General features: G+C 43.5%; 1 protein-coding gene across 1 annotated transcript in view; it reads right to left on the minus strand.

Annotated features, from left to right (window-relative positions):
• Positions 1-19,445, minus strand: part of LOC138580499 (protein spire homolog 1-like) — a 1,163,133-nt gene that overhangs the window by 488,588 nt on the left and 655,100 nt on the right. Inside the window, exon 9 of the mRNA XM_069651091.1 lies at positions 3,264-3,406. Within this exon, the coding sequence (XP_069507192.1) occupies positions 3,264-3,406 (143 nt within the window). The remainder of the gene's footprint in view (positions 1-3,263; positions 3,407-19,445) is intronic.

The following is a 19,445-nucleotide window of genomic DNA, read 5'->3' on the forward strand; positions in this document are numbered from 1 at the left end:
GCAGTTGATGGCAGATTTAGTTGACTGAATATAAGGCAGGAGGTGGTATGGCGTCTAGAGTGTATAAAAATCTGTGCCAACGGCATTCACCGGCATAAGGATTGTTATCTATGTGGTCTGAGATACTTGGCTCAGATATGTCTGAGGACAGATGGAGGTTTATTTGTAAAAATGTGACCCTGACTTCCATTAATCTGGGAGAGCAAAGCCGACAAATCAAAATTCTTAATAGGGTGTTTTGGACTCCCCAAAGACTTCATGTGAGAGGAAAGATTGATTCAGAGGCTTGTTGGAGGTGTAAACATGCAGTTGGCTCTTTTGAGCACATGATCTGGGATTGTTATGAATTGAGGACATCTTGGAGGGAAGTCACTGACAAGATTAATGAAGTTATATTGTTGCAAGAAGATTTTGACTACAATACTATCATCTTGGGTGAGGATGACAAGGTAGAAGAACTCACTTACCCACTGAAATGCTGGTTTTTCAGGGCTGCAAACTCGGCGAAGAAAATCGTTTTGAGGAAATGGAAATGTGATGAGAGCCCGACCTATTCAGAGTGGGTGGAAGACTTGAGGCAGGTTTCCAGAATTGAGAAGATTGTTCTTCACAGAAACAAAAAAATGAAATTGTTTGATCAAATGTGGGGTAGATTTTTGGATGACTTGTAATGATGGTTTAGATTGATTTGTATTACTTTCTGTTAAGGTTGGGGGTGGTAGTATTTGTGAAGAATGTTTGTGATGAATTCTATAGTTATAACGCTGATAAACTTGATGTTCTGTATGGTTTTATGTAACCTTCAATAAACTTAATTTTAAAAAAAGAAAAAAAAAGATGCACTTAAGGCAAGGCAAAGATGAGTAAAGTGATCAGAATGGAAACCAACCATAGAGTAGCGCCCAATGAATACTGAAAATGATGTGCAAAGTGAGCAATGTTTGAACCAGTGTTGAAACTCAACTTCATTCTCTCATTTTACATTTATTTTATTGTATTCATTTGTTTTATAGATTTTTTTAAAGTTTCAACTGGCTCATTCTTCATACCTGAAATCCCTTTAACACTAAAACAGTATTAGGCGACCACAATCATTAAGGGTTGCCGTTATATTTACATGGGACGACAGCCCTTAGAGCTGTTGGAACAATGTAAGGCCTAAATATATTGGGGCCCCCTGGGGATGTCAAATAAGCAGCTTCCGCTCTAGGGCTGTGGTGCTGGGAAGCAGTGTGCGACTCCAACTATAACAGAGGACTGACTGCGTATGGGATACAGACTAGTGAAAAAGTACTGTTGGGAATAAGGTAGCAGGTAACAGCAAGGGTACTGAAGTCTCTGCATATTTCAAGGAGGTCCTGGTCACACAATCTGATGCAGCAGGGACACAGGGAGGAAGGAGATGACCGACTAGTTAGGAAAGTGACAATGGGCTGGCCAGGCCACGCTCCTGAAGCCAGCAAAAATCTTTTGAGGACTATAGGATCATTCAAGGTTGTATGGCTTAATCCTTCTGAAAAGAAACCCATTTGTCAGCTTCAGGTTTTCCTATAAAACTATGGCTTGGGAGGAAGAGGTTCGGTTGTTGGAAGTTTAGGAGACGCGCCCGTTTTTTGCATTACATTGCAATACATCCGCCTCTGTACCTTGTTACACTTTGAAACCATTGAGTGAAATCTCTTCAACGCTAGCAATGTGATGATTTGTATACTGGAATTCTGTCATGATTTGCCACCTCGGCCCAAGGAAACTGACTATGATATACAAAGTGGGCATGAGATAATTTAATTTAGGGTAAACTGGTAATGATGTGCTAACTGGGTTTGCTGGAAACCAGCAGATATAACTAGACAGTTTAAACTGGCAGTGATGTGCTAGCTACGTTCACTCGCACAAAATTACATGTATTCATCAACATATTTGGCATCTTATTGCATCAACTATATATGTAATGGGAGGGGAAGTCCACTTCACCCTTTAGAAACAAGCAAAATAAACAACCTAGCCCTACACTGCTGGCAGAGTGTGTGGTGTTAGACAGGCCGGCACATTCCTTAAGGGCGGCATCTCTCGAGACAGTTTGTTCAATGCCCATTTCTGCCTGGTAGAGGATTTCAAATGTGAACAATGTGCACAGTATGTCTGGGCAGATAAACATTTTTATAGTTGGTGGAAACTGAATTCTGGGGATCTGCAAATTATATAAGTGCTTTTGATTCTACAAAGCACTTCAACACACCCAGGAAGAACAGCAGGAAAAGAGGGAGCAGAGGTGTTCATTCTGAGGCTCTTCAGATATGTTAGACTATGGCTCCCAAGATCACGCATTATAAACTGTTGACTGGAGTTGGCAGGGGTGGAGGTCCAAAACATCCGAGAGGCAAAGGTTGCAGATGGCTGGCATAGAGAGTGGGACTTGTGAAGGTCTAGTGAGGGTTCCAGGGGTCATCTGGTGGTAATGTTTTAGCCCATCAACTTGGGGGTTTTGGCATTTTACCTCAACTCTGGTGGGGCTGATGCAGATTAAGACTATTTAAAAATCTAAATAAATTGAGATTGCACTATTTAACACCATTTTTTTTTATTAACCAGGCATACATAAAACACCCCACATGCAAATGTCGATACCTCGTATTGAGACAATTGTTGGGCAAAGTTCTGGGAATATGAAGATTAAAATAGGTAAAAACGAAACACAAATTTATCAAATGGAAGCAGGGACCATTTGGTGCAAATGCCTAGATTTTAGAATTTGGGATCGAAATAGATCCTAGCGTGTTTTGGACGACCGCAGATATTCAGGGAAATGCACCTTACCGAAGTAGAAAATGTTGCTCATCTAAAAACGTTAAGTGAAATGCTGTATTCTAACAACATAAAAAAAGCCTTTCAATACACAATAGTGTTTTGCTGGCAGAAAAAAAAAAAAAAAATGTTCCTTCAAATTGGTTCAACAAGTTTGAATCTGTGCCACACCTCTACCATAGTGTTTCGCTCATTGCCTGGAAAGAAATAATTAAGTACACACAATTCTTCTTGGACTCAATCACATGCCTTGTCCATGTGTACATACCCCGCAAATCTGTTTTAAGAGTAATATAGCAAAATAGCAGATGCATCAACTACCTAATGGCTATATAACATTCATTCAAACATTGATTCAGGGACTTGCTGATTGACCAGTAACTTTATTCTCAGTGTAGAACGCATTGGAAATTGATCAAGACTTTCACTGGGTTGCGGCAATAGATTGCCACGCTTACCTCCAATTCTTGAGCCGTCTTTTCTTTCCATGCCAAACGTTTCCTCACGTTCTTGCTCTTGCAGCTGCCGATTTGCGGAGGACCTGCCAACCCAGAGTCTTCACAGTGGTTTGCTTGCCAAATCTTTGCCCTTGCAAAGAAATCTGCAGAAACAAAAACGGTGAAGCTAATGCGATGGGGCAAACAGAAGTGAGGAGAAAAAACAGACATACAAATGTTTTTGTTGAGCGCCGCCATACTTCAACCGGTTTCACTTTTAATGGGGTATGAAGAAGCATCACTCGAAAGTCAATCATTATATATTTTCCAAGTACAGACTCCCGGTTGGGTAGGTTTCCACACAAGCATTAAAAGAGGAAGCCTGAAACAAGAGTGACTTTATAAGAGGATAATTAACAGCAGTGTGTCCTTTAGTAGGACTTGCTGGCCTCATTGCAAAGGAGCGTACAAACATTATGGTGGAAGGCCCACCTCCTGAACACCCTTCAGCAAATGGCTTGACGCTTTTAAGAACTACCCTCGGTACTTTGTTGCTGAAATTTCCATAGTGGACTATCAAAAAAAGGCTAGTGATCCATCCAATCAGGGATTGACAACAACAATCGTCAAGCCAGGATCTTCACTGTGTGACAAATCTAGGATACTCGTCCCTTCTCACCGGAGGGGAGCCACCCCTTTTGAGGCTAGGGAGGCGAGTGAGCTAAGAAAGACTACCAAGGGAAATGGGTGGGAGGTCCCAATTGAGAAAAATCAGAAGACTGTCCGGGAAGTCTGCTACATAGGTTGGTTCCATGATTAGGATAATCGAACAAGATGAATAATGCACACTGAATAGCACAAACACCTCCTAAAAGGGGACAACCATAAAGAGTCCCAAGAAAAGAATGTGAACATAAGGATCCAACCGTGCTACAAAGTGCAGTTTCTCCATGGTGAGGCATTTGTCGTTTGTCCTGATGAAGGCCTAATTAAATTGAGAGGTGTTGTAGTTAAAACCACCTCAATAGAGGCCAAAACATGTCCGTCAATATTGTTCTGTGTTACACACAGTGCATTGAGGTTACAAACGTGGGTCTGAGGCGAAGCTTGTGATACCGATACCAATTTGTCACGAGGTTGCTAGTTATTTTTGGCCATAGAAATATTTCTTAGTTTAATGCAATAATTAGGAATGGCCATAGGAGAGTTTAAAGTTGAGGCTATGAGTCCAGACACCAGTCTGTGACATAGAAAAGTGTAGTGTATTTAGAAGCATTTTCAATTTTATATTCGTGTTTGTGTATATATATCACTTTCTTACTAACCACCATCATATAAACCTTTGTTAAATCAGTCCAACTGAAGTGGGCGTGAGACGGTTCTGTGTTCTATTGAGAACTTTCTGAACTGCTTTTTGATACAATTTAAATTAATTATCTAAGCACAGAATATATGTCTTTCTTTTCTGCAAGATGTGAGTAGTGTGTGAAGATGCAAGATTTAAGAATGTATGTTGATGGTTGATTTTTTTAAAAATGTGATGCGTCTCCCACAGAAGCTTTTCCTTTCTACCCTTCCCCTCTTGGGTCCAGAGGACATGGTCTGCCTACATGAGAATTTGAAAGACTTACAACTGTTGTAAATTCACCAAATAGTGACATTTCTTTGGCTTCAGGAAATGCTGGATCTCGCCTGAACTCCACAATCTAAGAACAGTGACACAGCCCTTTTATTTGTGATGACATACATAAAATAACGAGGAAATTGAATCAAGGGGTAAGAATCCTACGCAGAGGCTAGACCCCGACAGACGTCCTGGAGGTGCGGAGCCACACTAGACGGGAGTCAGCAGTAGCATGTATAGCAACAAGATGCTCACTAGACGCTGGCAGACTGGTGTCCTGACCAGCAAAGAGGCCTGGTTCAAGAAGGAGATGGGGAGGGTAAAGCAACGATCTCGCCTGGTGGCAGTACCAAACGGAAGCCATGGTGGGCCTAGGCCCATTAACGGACACCAAGACCATATTACAACAGAAAGCCTAGAAGCCTGAGCGCCGTACGAGAAGTGTAGTAACTGCTGAGTTAAGCAGCAGAAGGGAAGCAAATGCCCCAAAAGAGGTAATGCCGTTAAACAGACATTTGAGGCTGGGTAAGCCACAAAAGCTCTAGGAGCCTGAAACCCAAGCAGACCGACACCCTACCTAAGTCGAGTTGAAGCAAACCTATTAGAGGGTAATCCTAAGAAGCTGAGAGACATTACTCTTCAAGGCTGGAAAAGCCAACAGGGTTATGGAAGTCAAGAAAATCTGAATGGGCAGACGTGCCACCAAGACAAAGTAAGCCCGTCAGAAAGCCAGAGGACTTTGGGAAGTCCAAGAATCATGAAATATAACAGAACTGGGGGGAGAGAAATCCGGGAGGGAGCCAGCCCTCAAGTACAAAACAAGAACATTGTACAGATCCAAGTCGAAATATGTGGAATTGTGTTAGGAACACCTTTTCCTCCTGGAGAGAATGAATTATAAAGAAGTGATATTTGACACAGAGAATCTGTAGACAGGTTGTGAGCCATGTTGTGCGATATTGACAAACTTTGAAAAGCTATTGGAAATAGATCCAGAACGTGACAAACCTTTTAAACCCTTTTTCTTGAAGTAGTAATCAAAGTGTTGGGCCAGGCAAATGCCCAGGAGACTATTGCTCTGGCGTCCTCCTTTTTGTTGTTTTTTTCCTAAGTGGTGGGGCTAGTTAGATATTCGGATTCGGACAGAAGACTATTTCTTAGGACTTTGACAAGCACTTTTATTTTTAGTTGGTTAGGCAGGGAACATCCCTCATATCAGTAGGGCTAGAAAGGCATTTTCTGTTTAGATAAAACATCAAGTTAACATGGCATAGCGTAGTCAGAGCCCTTATCGTTTGCCACAACAGTTACCAGAAAAGACTTTGCAGCATTGTCCAGTCAAAAAACTGCATCTGTGGAATCTATGAGATCACATGTTCAATTGGCCCTGCCCAATTCAGACATTTAGATGGATGCCGAAGGACAGAAATTAGATGACTTTATTGGCGCTCAAGGGACGGGGGATTTCATTGGGGCATCTGGAGAAGGAAACAAGGCAGAGCGACAGCCTTTCTGCCGAAAAAGAAAAGGCAGGATTCCCTTTGTTAGTTTACCTCATAAAACCGGATTGAGCATCCCCATAGATGAGTTACTCGGATAATTACTCTATAGTAAAACCATGAGGCAAAAACTGTAGTAAGCCACTAGCTAGTCAGAAAAAAAAGTCACTTGCCACCACAATTCTATACATGTATACAGCACACCATTTCTTACTCGCCAGGAATCCAATATAACTGGCCAAAGGCTAGTAGTGAGTGCACATTTTGCACTGTGGTAAAACTATTGGTTCTGGGGAATTTAGGGGTTCATGTTTACACCGTTTATGTAGTTGCATGAAACTAGCAACTGGGCAATTGAAACATTTACTCACTTTGTCTCTTGTGGTTGAGCAGAGAAACGCCTTGTCTGTGCCTCAGGCACACTTACTCTCACCTGTGTCTGAGCCGTGTGTGGTTGCTACCTTACTTGGCTCTTATGGGGGTTTTACCAAGGTAGCTGAGATTCCTCTTGCAGGGTTCTCTCATTTCTGTCATGCTTACGTGAAGGCCCATTTTCTCTGAGTTCTAAATGTCAATCGTGGCATGTTTGCACCAGGCTTTCTTCCCTGCTCCCACCTGGGGCTCAGTCTTCGTGCCCACAGGAAGTATATTCTCACCAACGTATGAGGGATAGGCGTTTACTCCCTCCTGTGTGATTTTGCACAGGATAACCCGCAGAAGGAATCCCTGTTACGCTTCAAAGCCCTCCCGTAAGCATCCACCTTCAGGGTAAAATATACTGTCTTTCGTTTTATAAGGGGATCCCCCCCACCCTCTCCTCGTTAGAAGCACATGGGGTGCGGAGCGGGGTGTCACAAGGTCCCAAACGGCACCTCAGGCCCATGTCTGGTATGTCCTACGATAGCAGAAGGAGCAGGTCACTAGGACTGTTGCCGTGCTGAGTGAGACCCTATAGAGTATCACTGGCACAGTGGGCCCTTATAATATCAATGCACTCTTCTTCAATGACGCAATGAAACTTCTTGTGAGCTCTTCTCTGAAACTGGCCTCACAACAATCATGCCTCCACAGAAAAGATCAACATAAAAGGAGGCACACATGCGACAAGTACCCCAAATTAATGTGGATCCATGGACAAATAGCTCTTTGGGCATCCAGCGCACCTGCAAAACCTGTTGGGCATATGCCGGGTGGGTTGGTTTGAATTTTGATGTGCAACTAGGGGCAGCTGCAGCTCGATGCTCCATACCCGTCTGATGTGGAGAAATGGACAGACGGTTGGATGGTGGGGAGGATTTACCATATGGGATGCCAAGGCTTGCATGTGCAAAATGAACATTATGCTGCCTAGCTGTGGGACACCCCAAGAATATTGAGGAAAGGCGACGGGACGCAAGAGTACTCAGCAAGTCTCCTCTGCAACACCCAGCTTTCAAAGATGACAAGTATGTTGGACAACCCCTTGATTCAGGGTAAGTCAGCAAATTAAACATTACATACTAAGCCCGTCGCCTAGCTTGTTCACAAGCTGCGTGGGTGGCACAAAGGTTAGATGCTTACATCAAATATGCCTGGCAGTCCTTCAACCTCCCAACGTCAATAAATCGAGTCAATAACTTGAGTACTTTTAAACTAGTTATGACAGCTATCATTACAGCTCCCATAAGCAATAATAAATGGGCCTCAAAGCTGAGCTATCCTCCCGAGACACGCATTTCAAAGTTCTGTTCTTGCCTAATTTCTTATAAGTGCTGAACTGCATGAGCCTTTACTCAGATTGGGAGAGATGAGAGTGCTGAAAGATTGCTTGAGACACCACATATAGTGGTGCCTTCCTCCAACATCCACACTGCGGCTAGCTGCAGCGTTGTGACACTGCTCAGAACTGCAATGGTAGCAGGAGACGGTGGCTTGGGGATGCGGCAGCCTGTAGTGGATTCTGCAAACACCCATGAGTTCATGGGTGCTGTACTGCTCAGAGCAGTATAGGTAGCAGGAGCGGCTTGGGAGTCTATTGGAGGTAGTGTCAGAGCCACCATGGTCGCAGCTTCTGCCTGTAGCTGAGACGGCAGACACCCAAGAGTTCTTGGGTGCCGGCACAGTGCCCTGTGCCTACATAGGTGCCCCCCTAAGCGCTGGTGATCCTGTCTTGACAAGTGGAAGGCCTTAATTAGTCCATCCATTGCTGCTACTCTGGTCACTGCACAGCTAAGAGGGAAGCAGCGATAGCCGTATAGAGCTCACGCTGCTTTCGATGCTACTGCACATCTGAAGTAGCATGCTTGGTGACACCGCTTGTACTTGGGAAAGTGGTGTGGAAGGAGATTACTACTCTGGAGGAGCAAGTTTAAAGTTCCACAAATTTTATGACAGTGTGGAACAAGTGCAGTACTGGACATAATAGTTGCATCTCTGTTTGTGGCTATGCCCTACCCCTCTGAGGATTTAACCACCAGTAGTATGCGTGGCAAAGTGCAGTTTTAAGTTCGCAGTTTGCCAAAAGACGCACTTCAGGTAAAAAAGTTTGTTATCAAATCAGACAGACTCACAACAATGAGCGCCAGTAACCAGAGGCATACTCTGCGTAGTACACACCAGGAGCAGATGCCCTTATAAAACAATATTGTTTCACATAATAGCAAAGATTATGTAAATAAACCAGGACCTCTGGAGGAAAATCAAAACCAAAAGAGGGAAATCACATTTTGTTTTCCCCAGACGCAATAATGAAATCATAACTCCACCTCCTGAAATGTGCAATGAGAACATTAGGTCATTATTTCCCCCATATATGCATACACACACACACACACACACACACACACACACACGTTAACTTGCCCTGTTAACAATAATTCTCGGTTAAATATGTGACAGCCTACTGAGAGAATCAAACTTAATCACCAATATTGGAAAAACCAGATGACAGCATTGACTAAACAGATAATGACCTTGTAGAAGTGATCAGAGTAAGATTCTGTTAGATGTTGCTGCATTGTCATTACTATTAAATAGAATATCAGCCAAATGTGCTGAAATCCGAAAACAACAAAAGGAATTGATTATTTCTCTAGAGACTCTAGAGACTAGAAGAAACCCTATTAATACCTTGCACACATTCATCTACTCCTAATGGTAGTAGGATTGAAACCTTTAACATGGACATTTTGACCTCGAGCCAGAATGAGAGATGAGCACTCCTGTAAGATTATCCCATCTGGCTCCATAAGGATGGACTATCGGGCACAAAGGGTTAGTCAAGTCTCGAATACAGCTCTTATTATAGGAATTCTGTAAGGAAAGAGGAGGGTGATCCATCCAGGCCAGCAGTTGTAAGAAAAGATTGCATTGGAAGAAGGAAAAGAAGTGGAAGCCAGCCGAAAAATAAGGCTAGTAGGCGATGAAAAAATTGGAAAATTCAAGATCCTCGGCAAGGTACAAGAATGCAGGTGCACTTGCCACATTACATTCTCCTAACATTGAAGGTGTCTCCATAGACAATAGGTATGAAGGGAGGGGCAACAATCCAATATAAAAATAGTTGCATGGAAGATAATATAAAGGGACGCTGGACAATTGCCTGGTGCTTGCTACACAAAGAACCCTGGAAGAGGAGGACAATCATAAAAGAGGATACCTTTAATGCATCCAGAAGATACCTCGGGTTTAATCATCTTAAGAAATGAACTTGTAGATGCAACAGAGGAACAGCAGGGTATTGCTCTAACGAAACATCTATGGAAAAAGCGCTGATGCAAATTAGGCCGCAATTATATAATAAATCCGCTCTTCCTATTAGAGAGATAATTGTACCTAATTATCACAGACCTATTTGCCACACAAGAAATTCTATTTATGAACAGGACATTTGTTCTTAGTGGTGGGATAGTATGGAGGTGGTTCAGGCGGCCATCACAAAAGGCGTAGATTTAGTTGTAATGCCTAATGATTACAGTGATAAAAATTGGACACGATTGCTTTTAAAAATTTTTTTTACGGTTGACATGATTGACATTTACATCCTATTTATTTTAAATTAGGTTTGGATATGGAATTTCAGATGAAATTCCCATCTAATGATGCAGAAAGTGATTCTTGTAACATTTAAAATCACATGTAGCACAGATTTGCACATAGCAAACGGGTTTGAGAAGCACAGGTCACCAACAGCATGAATTACCCATAAGAAATGAAGCTTGAAAGTGAGATCGCCATTTACCCTGATTTCCTGGAATGAACGTGGCTGTGCAAATACACTACAACAAACAAGGGGCCATGACATGCTGATTACATTGGATAGATGCGCATTACAAGAGACATGGCACACCTCTAACTTATTAATTAATGTTACCATGTGATAGGCAGGCTGGCCATCAAAGGAAAGGTTTGTAGACCAAAGGGAGGGCTTTTATTTGTAGCCAAAACTTACCATTGGGGAGTATAATACCTCTTGGGTTCACACGTATGTGCTTTGTGCAACATTGCAATTTGGGAATGGCGGCCACTTTCAAAACAAGTTTATTACTAATTTCAAGAGCACAGTGAGTGGGTTTTCAACCATATAATCACCTGTGCTGGGTGTATATTTTGTAGTGTGATGCAAAGTTCAAAAACGTCTGCTCCATGTACCCAGGACCGAAGACAACTTTGCGCTTGCAGTGTATCAAGGATTTATCTCCTGTGTTTTGTTTGTTGGTAATGCAACAGCACATTAAGTATCTTCTACTATTATAATCATAGAAGCAGTAGTGGATTGGTGAAAGAACAGGTTGGTCATATAGTTCTAGGGTCTATAGTTTTGCACATAGTATAGACACAAAATTCTGTTAGATGAACAAGTTACTTATGGTAACATTCTTTCAATTAGATGTTCCTCCCACATATTCCTCATCTTTAATTGTCTTCCTTCTTCAGCTGCTTCGGAAAAAAAAGACTGACAAGGGGGCACTGTGAGCTAGCATCAATGGCTTCATGTCCCTCGGAGGCCTCCGTCTGATGGTCGATGTCATCTGCAGTATATGTAGCACGTGCAGTGCCTGTTGACTTCAGTTCTTGTTTCGATATGATATAGCATTTGTAACGCGCCTATACACAAGGGTTTCATGTTAGGGGATATACTACTGCTCTTTAGACTTTAGCAGACTCCGAGCGCAGTGTAAAACAGCGTAAATTCTCTAACAGAGTAGGTTGGGAGGAGTGAGGAGGAATAAGTGGGAGGAACATCCAATCGAAATAATGTTACATAACGTGTTCTTCGAATGGATGGGTCCTCCCACCTATTCCTTATCTTTGATAGCCTCCCAAAGCCGTAATAGTCCTGGAGGTGGGAAAGTTATCGAGATCCATCTTTAGCAGTTAACATGGACTGAGTGCAAGACCGCTTTCCCAAAAGCTCTCTCATGAGTAGAAGCAGCGCCCAGGGAGTAATGTTTCACAAAAGGTGTGTATGGTAGAACATGTAGCTGCTGCACACGTCCTTAATAGTTACTCCTCTCTGAAGAGAGAAAGTAGTCGTGCCCCTGGTTGAGTGAGCTCTTAGAACCTCTGGGGGATCTTTACCAGCTAGTCTTTAGCATTCTTGGATAACCAGAATAATCCATCTGGATAAAGTCGGTTTGGTTATTGCTAACCCCAATTTATGACCTGTATATCCAATGAATAATTGGTTGTCCTGGCGAGTCTTTGACGTTCGCGAGATATAAAAACTGAGAGCCCTCCTAGGGTCCAGTCTATGTAACCTCTCCTCCCCCTTTCCAGGATGATGAGGTGGATAGAAAGTTGGTTAAACTATCTTTTGGGACAAATGGAAGTCAGACCATCTTCGGCAGAAATTACAGTCTTACTTTAAGAATATTATTATCCTGATGGAAGACCGTATATGGAGGTTTGCAAGCCAGTGCTTGCAATTCGCTCACTCTGCGGGCAGATGGGATTTCGACTAGCAAAACTGTTTTTAGTGATAGAAGTCTTAATGTACATGAATGCATGGGTTCAAAAGGAATACATGTTAAGAATTTTAACACAAGATATAAATCCCAAACAGTGCTGCCAGATAACCTTTACCCTCCCCGTACCCCACAGGTTTTATTGGTTTTAATGTTGTACACATGCATAGTGGAAGTATCATGTACATTTGTGTGCATCTTCATTAACAGTTACAGTGCTAACATAATAAAATATACTGCTTATAATTAACCTTCCCCCCCCCCCCCCCCCAACATTCCCTGCCTCCCATGTACTCCCTCCACCCGGTGTTGCCTGATGTATTGGTGTTTACTTTACGTCCTACATGGTGTACAAGGGTTGATCTGCTTGTGTGGTCATTAGGGATATGGGAGTAGTTTCTTACCTGTAACTCCATTTCTCCAGCGTTAGTATCTTTCATGGATACATCTTTGTGGAAGACGTATCGGAGGGCAGATGGACATGTCCAGAAGGTCCGATACCACGTCCTCCTGGCCCAATCTGGGGAAATTAGAATCATGGGTTTCTCAAACTTTCTCAACCTCTTCATCACGTGAGGAGTGACGGGGACTGGAGGAAAAACGTACAGAAGTAGAAACTCCCAGTCCACCACCTCTCCTAGAGCTCTTCTTGGGGGAAATTCCCTGGAGCAGAATATCACACTTTCGGTTGACACTGGTCGCGAACAGATCCCCTTGAGGGATTCCCCAAAGAGTGACAATCTCTTGAAGGACTTCCTGAGCTAGTTCCCACTCATGGGATACTGTGCTGCCTGCTCAGAGCGTCAGCCGCCGTGTTCTCCTCTCCAGCTAGGTGAACTGCCGATAGAGAGATTACATCTTGAATTGTCCAGTACCAGAGCTGCATTGCCTGACTTAGTAGTAGTGACCCTACACCACCACTTTTGTTGAGGTAGTACATGGACACTTGTCTGTCATATCAGGACATTCTTTCCTTGTACAGAGGGTAGGCAGGCCTCCAGCGCTAGTCTGATTGCCCTCAGCTCCTAAAGATTGATATGTAGTTTGGACTCTGAACGAGACCAACGACCGCTGATTATCAGATCGTTGGCTTCGGCTCCCCACCCAGTGACTGAAGCATCCTTCACTGCCGTCATCTCCAGCCATGGTTGCCAAAAAGGTTCACCCTTCAGAATGATGTCCTCGCAGAACACCACAGAAGGTCATGTGCGACACTGGTCGGAACCTGAAAGGTCCGACATCCTGCCTTAGAATTGGGCTATTGAGTCCTGAGAGCCCATTGGAGGGATTTGATTCTCAAGTGAGCCTCTGGCACCAGAAAAATGTAGGAAATGTAGGATGCCATGAGGCCGAGCAACCTAAAAAAATAAATTTAAAAAAAAGCCAGCCATTCGGAAATTCGGTGACCATCTGCAGAATGAGTAGAGGCCTCACCTCGGGTGGCAAGGCTTTTCTCGAGAAGACATCCAGGACTGCTCTGATAAATTGGAGTCTTTGAGATGGTATCATGTTTGACTTCTTGTAATTGAGGGAGAAGCACAGTTTGTTGAGAAAGTGGCAAGTCACGCTGATATGATCAAGGGCCTGTTCGGGAGAATGAGCCCTAATCAGCCAATCATCCAGGCAGGGGTAGACGTGAACCCCCCTCTCCCGAGACTCGCTGACACCACCATCAACTTGGTAAAAACCCTTGGGCGGCAATCAGCCCAAATGACAAAACTCGAAACTGAAAATGAGAACCACCAACTGCAAACCTCAGGTACTCTTTCTATGCTTTTGATGGATAGGCACATGAAAGTAAGCATCCTGAAAGTCCAATGATACCATCCAGTCTGGAGTTCGAGGGCATGAAGGATCTGAGAAAGGATAACCATCTTTTTCAAGCTTCTTAAATCCAAAAGTCCAAGATGGGTATTAGGCAGAATCACCTGCAGTACCCTTTGGGAACACTACAGGCAATTAGGACTACAACTGCAAGCACAATTTCACCTTTGGTAGAAGCCTGTACTGCACAGTAAAGTGTTAGCGATGGCTGAGCAGCCAGACTTGTCTCAAGCGATTAAATGAGCAGAAGCACAATTTACACAAAGGACCAACAAATACAGTGATTCAAGTAAACACTTACTCAAGGTTTCATGGTAAAAGAATATACATTTATTTACTCAGTCAGTTATAAAGCATTACTCTAGCACAAGCAGTTTAATATCACACACTGATGCACCACAAAAATCCAACTGGTAAGTAATTGAACAAGTTTAGCTCCAAAAGGAAGTGGGAGCAAAATGGCACTTCATATACTTAATAAAATGAGGGAAAAGACAAGGTTAGAAGAGACAGCCCAAATACATTCATAGGCAGGGCAAAGGGTTTCAGTTAAATACAACCAGCAATTCTTCTCAATAGGCCTGAGCCTAAGTCTATGATTCAGAGTCTTTTGTATAGGATAGCACAGTTCTGGTAAGTAACGGCTAAGTCTTTGCCACGGGTATCACAAGAATTTGGCTAGGCGAAAAGTTTGACCAATGTTTAGGGAAGGATGAGCCTTCGAAGTTGAGAAAGTTCTCACGAACTTTCACAATGGCCGAAAAGATTTCCGGACCGCGTTTGCACAGTACCTTGTTAGTGAAGAAGAGCTGTAGCTGAGGCAGTTGTTCCCGGCAGTTCGAGCTGATCTCGCTGTTCCTGAGCTTCAGTCGTGGGGACAAGAAGGACGACGTTAGGAGGTTCCTGCACTGCCTGGGGATGAGGCCAGACATTGGTTTAAGGTGCGAGTGCCTTAAAGTCCACAAGCTGGTTTCCTTCCCTCTGGCTTTCCGGTTTTCAACAGCACTCTGATGAAAATTCGACCAGAATAGGACGGTGTCCAGGTGGCTTGCGAGTTGGTTGTTCCCACCAAACTCAAGGGAAGAAGTTAACCTTGAAGAGCTTCACTGTCGGAGTTTCAGGCAAGTCGGACCTGCAGCATGGCTTTACCGGTCATCCAGGAGTTGCAGCAGTCCTCTTCCTTCCTCTCCTCTTAGTTTTTTTTGTTCCAGTGGTTGACTCTGCTTTCCAAGTCCCAGAGACCTGCTTTTAAACAGTTTTCCCCCATTCATTCCAGCCTGGCTGTCACTCACACAGCAGGGTGACTGTCCTTGTCGGACAGCCAGCCGGCCAATCATGCCAGGGTGCATTCAGGTCTCCTCGGAGACTAAGCACAGGGAGTTTCCGCCACCTCCCTCACATCCTGTCCACCCCAGACACTCAGGCGCCAGAGGAAGGCTTCAGCACTGAAGCCTGCCAAAGGCCAATGAACAAAGGGACCAAACCTGGTTTGGCGCACATAGACAAACACAAGAAGGACCTTTCCTAAAAGAAATGGCGAAAAAAGATGATCGCAGTCTGTTTTTATAGATAGGTCTGGGGCGCCAGATTGAAAAAGATGGCTGTCCCGATTTTTAGCTACCGTTAGCAGTCGGGAAAAATCACGGTAGTTGATCTAAACCACTGCCACCAGCCATTTAAAGTAGGAAAGGCTAACATTTTACTGTTACATGAGTGTTTTGACGCAGGGGAAGATAGGCAACACCTCCAGCACTCTATAGTAAGATGGGGTGTGCTGGGTCAGTACATTTAAAGAGACTAGTAAAATCAATTTAACTTTACATGCTCTGGGAGACAGTCAGTCCCAGAGAAGGTATTTAAACCTTGGGGAGCCTGAAAGACACCCCTGTGCCACTGCACTGAAGGTGCTGTGTGACAGAAAAAGATGATGCCATGGAGTTTGTTAAAAACACCATAACCAAAGAACACAAAAGTAACACTCCAAAATACATGAAATAATGGGGAAAAAGGGTCACACATTCCAGGTCAAAAAATAAATAATCAAATCCTAGAAATCCAGCAAAGTTTCTGGGGGTCTCAAAAGGTAAGGGAAATTAGCACATTGAGAATTCTCCCTAACACTGGGTCTCAATCCTCTGCCCTTTTCGGGGATCAGGAAATACAGGGCGTACCAACCCTTGTTCCTCTCCGCTGCAGGTAATGGTTCTACTGCACCTTTCTCTAGCAGGGTCAAAATTTCCTGCATAAGGAGCAGATCTGGAATTTTCAACCAGCTGTTCCCCGGTGGATGATCCTGGGACCTTTTTAGAAAAGGAAGGCAGTAACCGTGGGCTACCGTTTCCAGTGCTCAACCATCTGAAGAAGTATCTCGCCACTCTTTCAGATGCTGCAAGAGCCTTCCTCCAACTGGGGTCTTCTGTATTAAGGCCTCAAAGAGGTTTTGAGGTGGCAGAAGCAGCGGCTGGGGGCAAAGCTGCCACTGCTTGGGCTGATTTAGCACCTATTCCTCATGAACACGAGGGCATCTGTGTGTCCTCTATGACTGGCTTGTCCTCTCTCTCTTCCAATTGAGGAGTAGAAACAAAAGGATTTAACCTATCAAGATGAAGTACCGGAGTAGGAATGCTGAAGTTAATAGCAGCGCTAAGAGATTTAGCCACTGCCTATGAGGTATTTAGCCTTTCCAGACTTTCATCAGCCTTGCCACCGAACAGTCTCGAGCCGTCAAAAGGTATATCGAGACATCTAGATTTCACATCCGGTGCAAATCCAGACTCTCTCAGCCACGCAAATCGGTGTAGCACGGTGCTAGTCGCCATGGATCTGCTAATACTATCTGTAGTACCTAGACCTGACTGGAGGTACTTGCACCTTGCCTCCTTACCATCCTAGATCGGCAGGAAGCCGTCTCTCTTCCCCTTTGAAAATGTGGTCAGCCGCCAATGATGCACAATCCCACAGGATGAATGAAAACTTTGATAAGGCACAAGTGGCATTTTCCTATTTCAAGGCCATGCTACCGGCAGTAAATACTTTCTGTACCCAAGTGTCCACCTGTTTACCATCGCTGTCTGTCGGAATGGTAGGGTAAGCAGATTGTTTTGTGGACGTGGCTGCTTGGATCACCAAACTATCTGGAGTCTGCTTGGACAAGTAATCTGGGTCACTGCTTGACGCTCTATATTTCGTGAGAATGTTTGTATTAACCGCAGAAATAGAATTGGGGCTTCACAATTTGTTATAAACCTTTTTTGCAAAGCAATTTGGAGGGGCAACATGGGATTCCCTCTGTGGACGTTTGTCTAACTGGATGTTTGTAGTTTGTCAGAGATCTTTAAGTCTAGATTCCTCTGAAATAAACTCATCCGGCACGTTTGGAGCGCCATATTGAAGACCAACCTGTGTTCATAGAAAGTTAATTTTCTTCATAGATTGAAGAAAGATTTAAAGAAATTTTTGTGGTAGAGGTTTGTAAGATTTCTCTTGTGTTGCCTTCAAAAGCTCCGAAAAAGTTTTCGGAGTAGGCCTCGAGGCCAATGCCATCGGAGTCTTTGATTTAGGCATCAATGACTTCGATATGGGTGTCGAAGATTCCGATGTTGAGGGCGCCGATGGAACAGATTCTTTTCTTCAAAGATGTCTCGGACAAAACCCTCAAAAGGGCTGGACTCTGGACTCGTCAAGGTCCTCAACAACGCCTCTCTTTTGAGGCTTTGAAAGCTCTCTATGTTCATCATGCTTGCCTCCCAGACTCGAGGGTGTACAAGGTTTAGGCTTAGACTTTCCCTTGTTTTTATGCAGAGTGCCCGGGAAATGGTCTTTCTTCCGATCTTTCAAGGGAGTAGGGGCTTCTCTCTAAGATTTTCGTCATCTCCCTCTGAAACTTACCATTTTGCTGGGGAGTCGGATTTAGTTGGACATGCTATTCTCTAGACAGAGAAAACCTGGATGTAAGCATTTGGTTAGCTTACAGGGAAATCATATTATTTGAAGTGAAAAGAATATAAAGAAGTTAAATCACAAATTGAAGCATGACACCATAATAGTCCCCAAATGCGGACATGGCCGTAGATGATGATGCACCCTTTCAACAGTTGTACACAACTGTGGTAAACTATCTAGCAAATGGTAATGTATAGATCAACCAAGTACATATGATGCAACCATTGCTCATAGAAGGAATTCTAAAACGGAATACGGCAAAAAATAATAATGGTATCTAATCCCCAAATTAGTTAGGAACTTGCAGACGAAACATCAAATTTGTCTAGGTCATTCAAGATCCTCCAAAACAGTGCAATTGCAGGTAATGTATAATGTGCTAAAAAGGAATGATAGTAAGACATTTTGGCGTAGTTACAGGAAACATACTGTATCCAATGGAGAAAGAAATATTAACCCGATTCCAGAGAGAACATGGATAATGCACATTACATTAATGTTTAAGGTATTTGTATCATGAACAGTCACCACCGGAATGGTCCCCAGGTGCTCTGGCGGATCTGAAAAGGAAAGAGGGTAAGAAGGTTGTTAGGATTGAGCGGGAGAAAGGCAAGAGAGTGGCGATGCAGTGTTGGCAGCCTCAGTTTGGTTTGCACCATTCGCTGAGCTTAGATGTGCTTTTTAGTTGGTTGACGTCATGTGCTGTTGTGTGAGGCTATGTGTAGTACATTTTGCTGTTGCAGTGTGGTGAAGTGTGTGCGGTTTGTTGTGCATTAGAGGTATGGTTGTGTTTAGTTGGAGTTTAAAATGTGCATTTAGAGGGGTGAGATTGTTTAGTGGGGTTGGTTAGTGACATCACTATTTAGTATTCACAATCCTGCCGAGATGTGGCGCAATGCTAATCTTTACAGTTCTGTCTAGATGTGACGCAAGCCAATCTTTACAATCCTGTCTATGTGTGGTCCAAGCTGAGATTCACAGTTCTGTCTAGATATGACGCAATGCTAATCTTCACAATTCCGTCTAATTGTGATGCTGGCTCATATATGCAATTGTATCTGTACTAGCTAGCACAGAATATAGTCTACCTAGTTGTGACATATTGCCAACTAATAGCTATCTTGATGTGAAGCATGGCTGGGCAACATTTCACAACTCAGTGAGTCTATGTGGGGGCGACAGTTGCAGAATGTAGATTGGTATATGCACATTACCTTCGATTTGATGGTGCGGATAAGATAGGAGAGCGGTGGGCCAGTTTTGTGGTTGCAGAGATAGCTGTGCCCCTGTTAAATCATGTAATGTTGATTTATATGGCATTCCGATACCACCCAAGGGCAGTCTCCAGGTACTCAAGTGGTTCTGCAAG

This window comes from Ambystoma mexicanum, chromosome 3p, assembly GCF_040938575.1.
Source record: "Ambystoma mexicanum isolate Mex_15411 chromosome 3p, UKY_AmexF1_1, whole genome shotgun sequence".
Classification (NCBI taxonomy): domain Eukaryota; kingdom Metazoa; phylum Chordata; class Amphibia; order Caudata; family Ambystomatidae; genus Ambystoma; species Ambystoma mexicanum.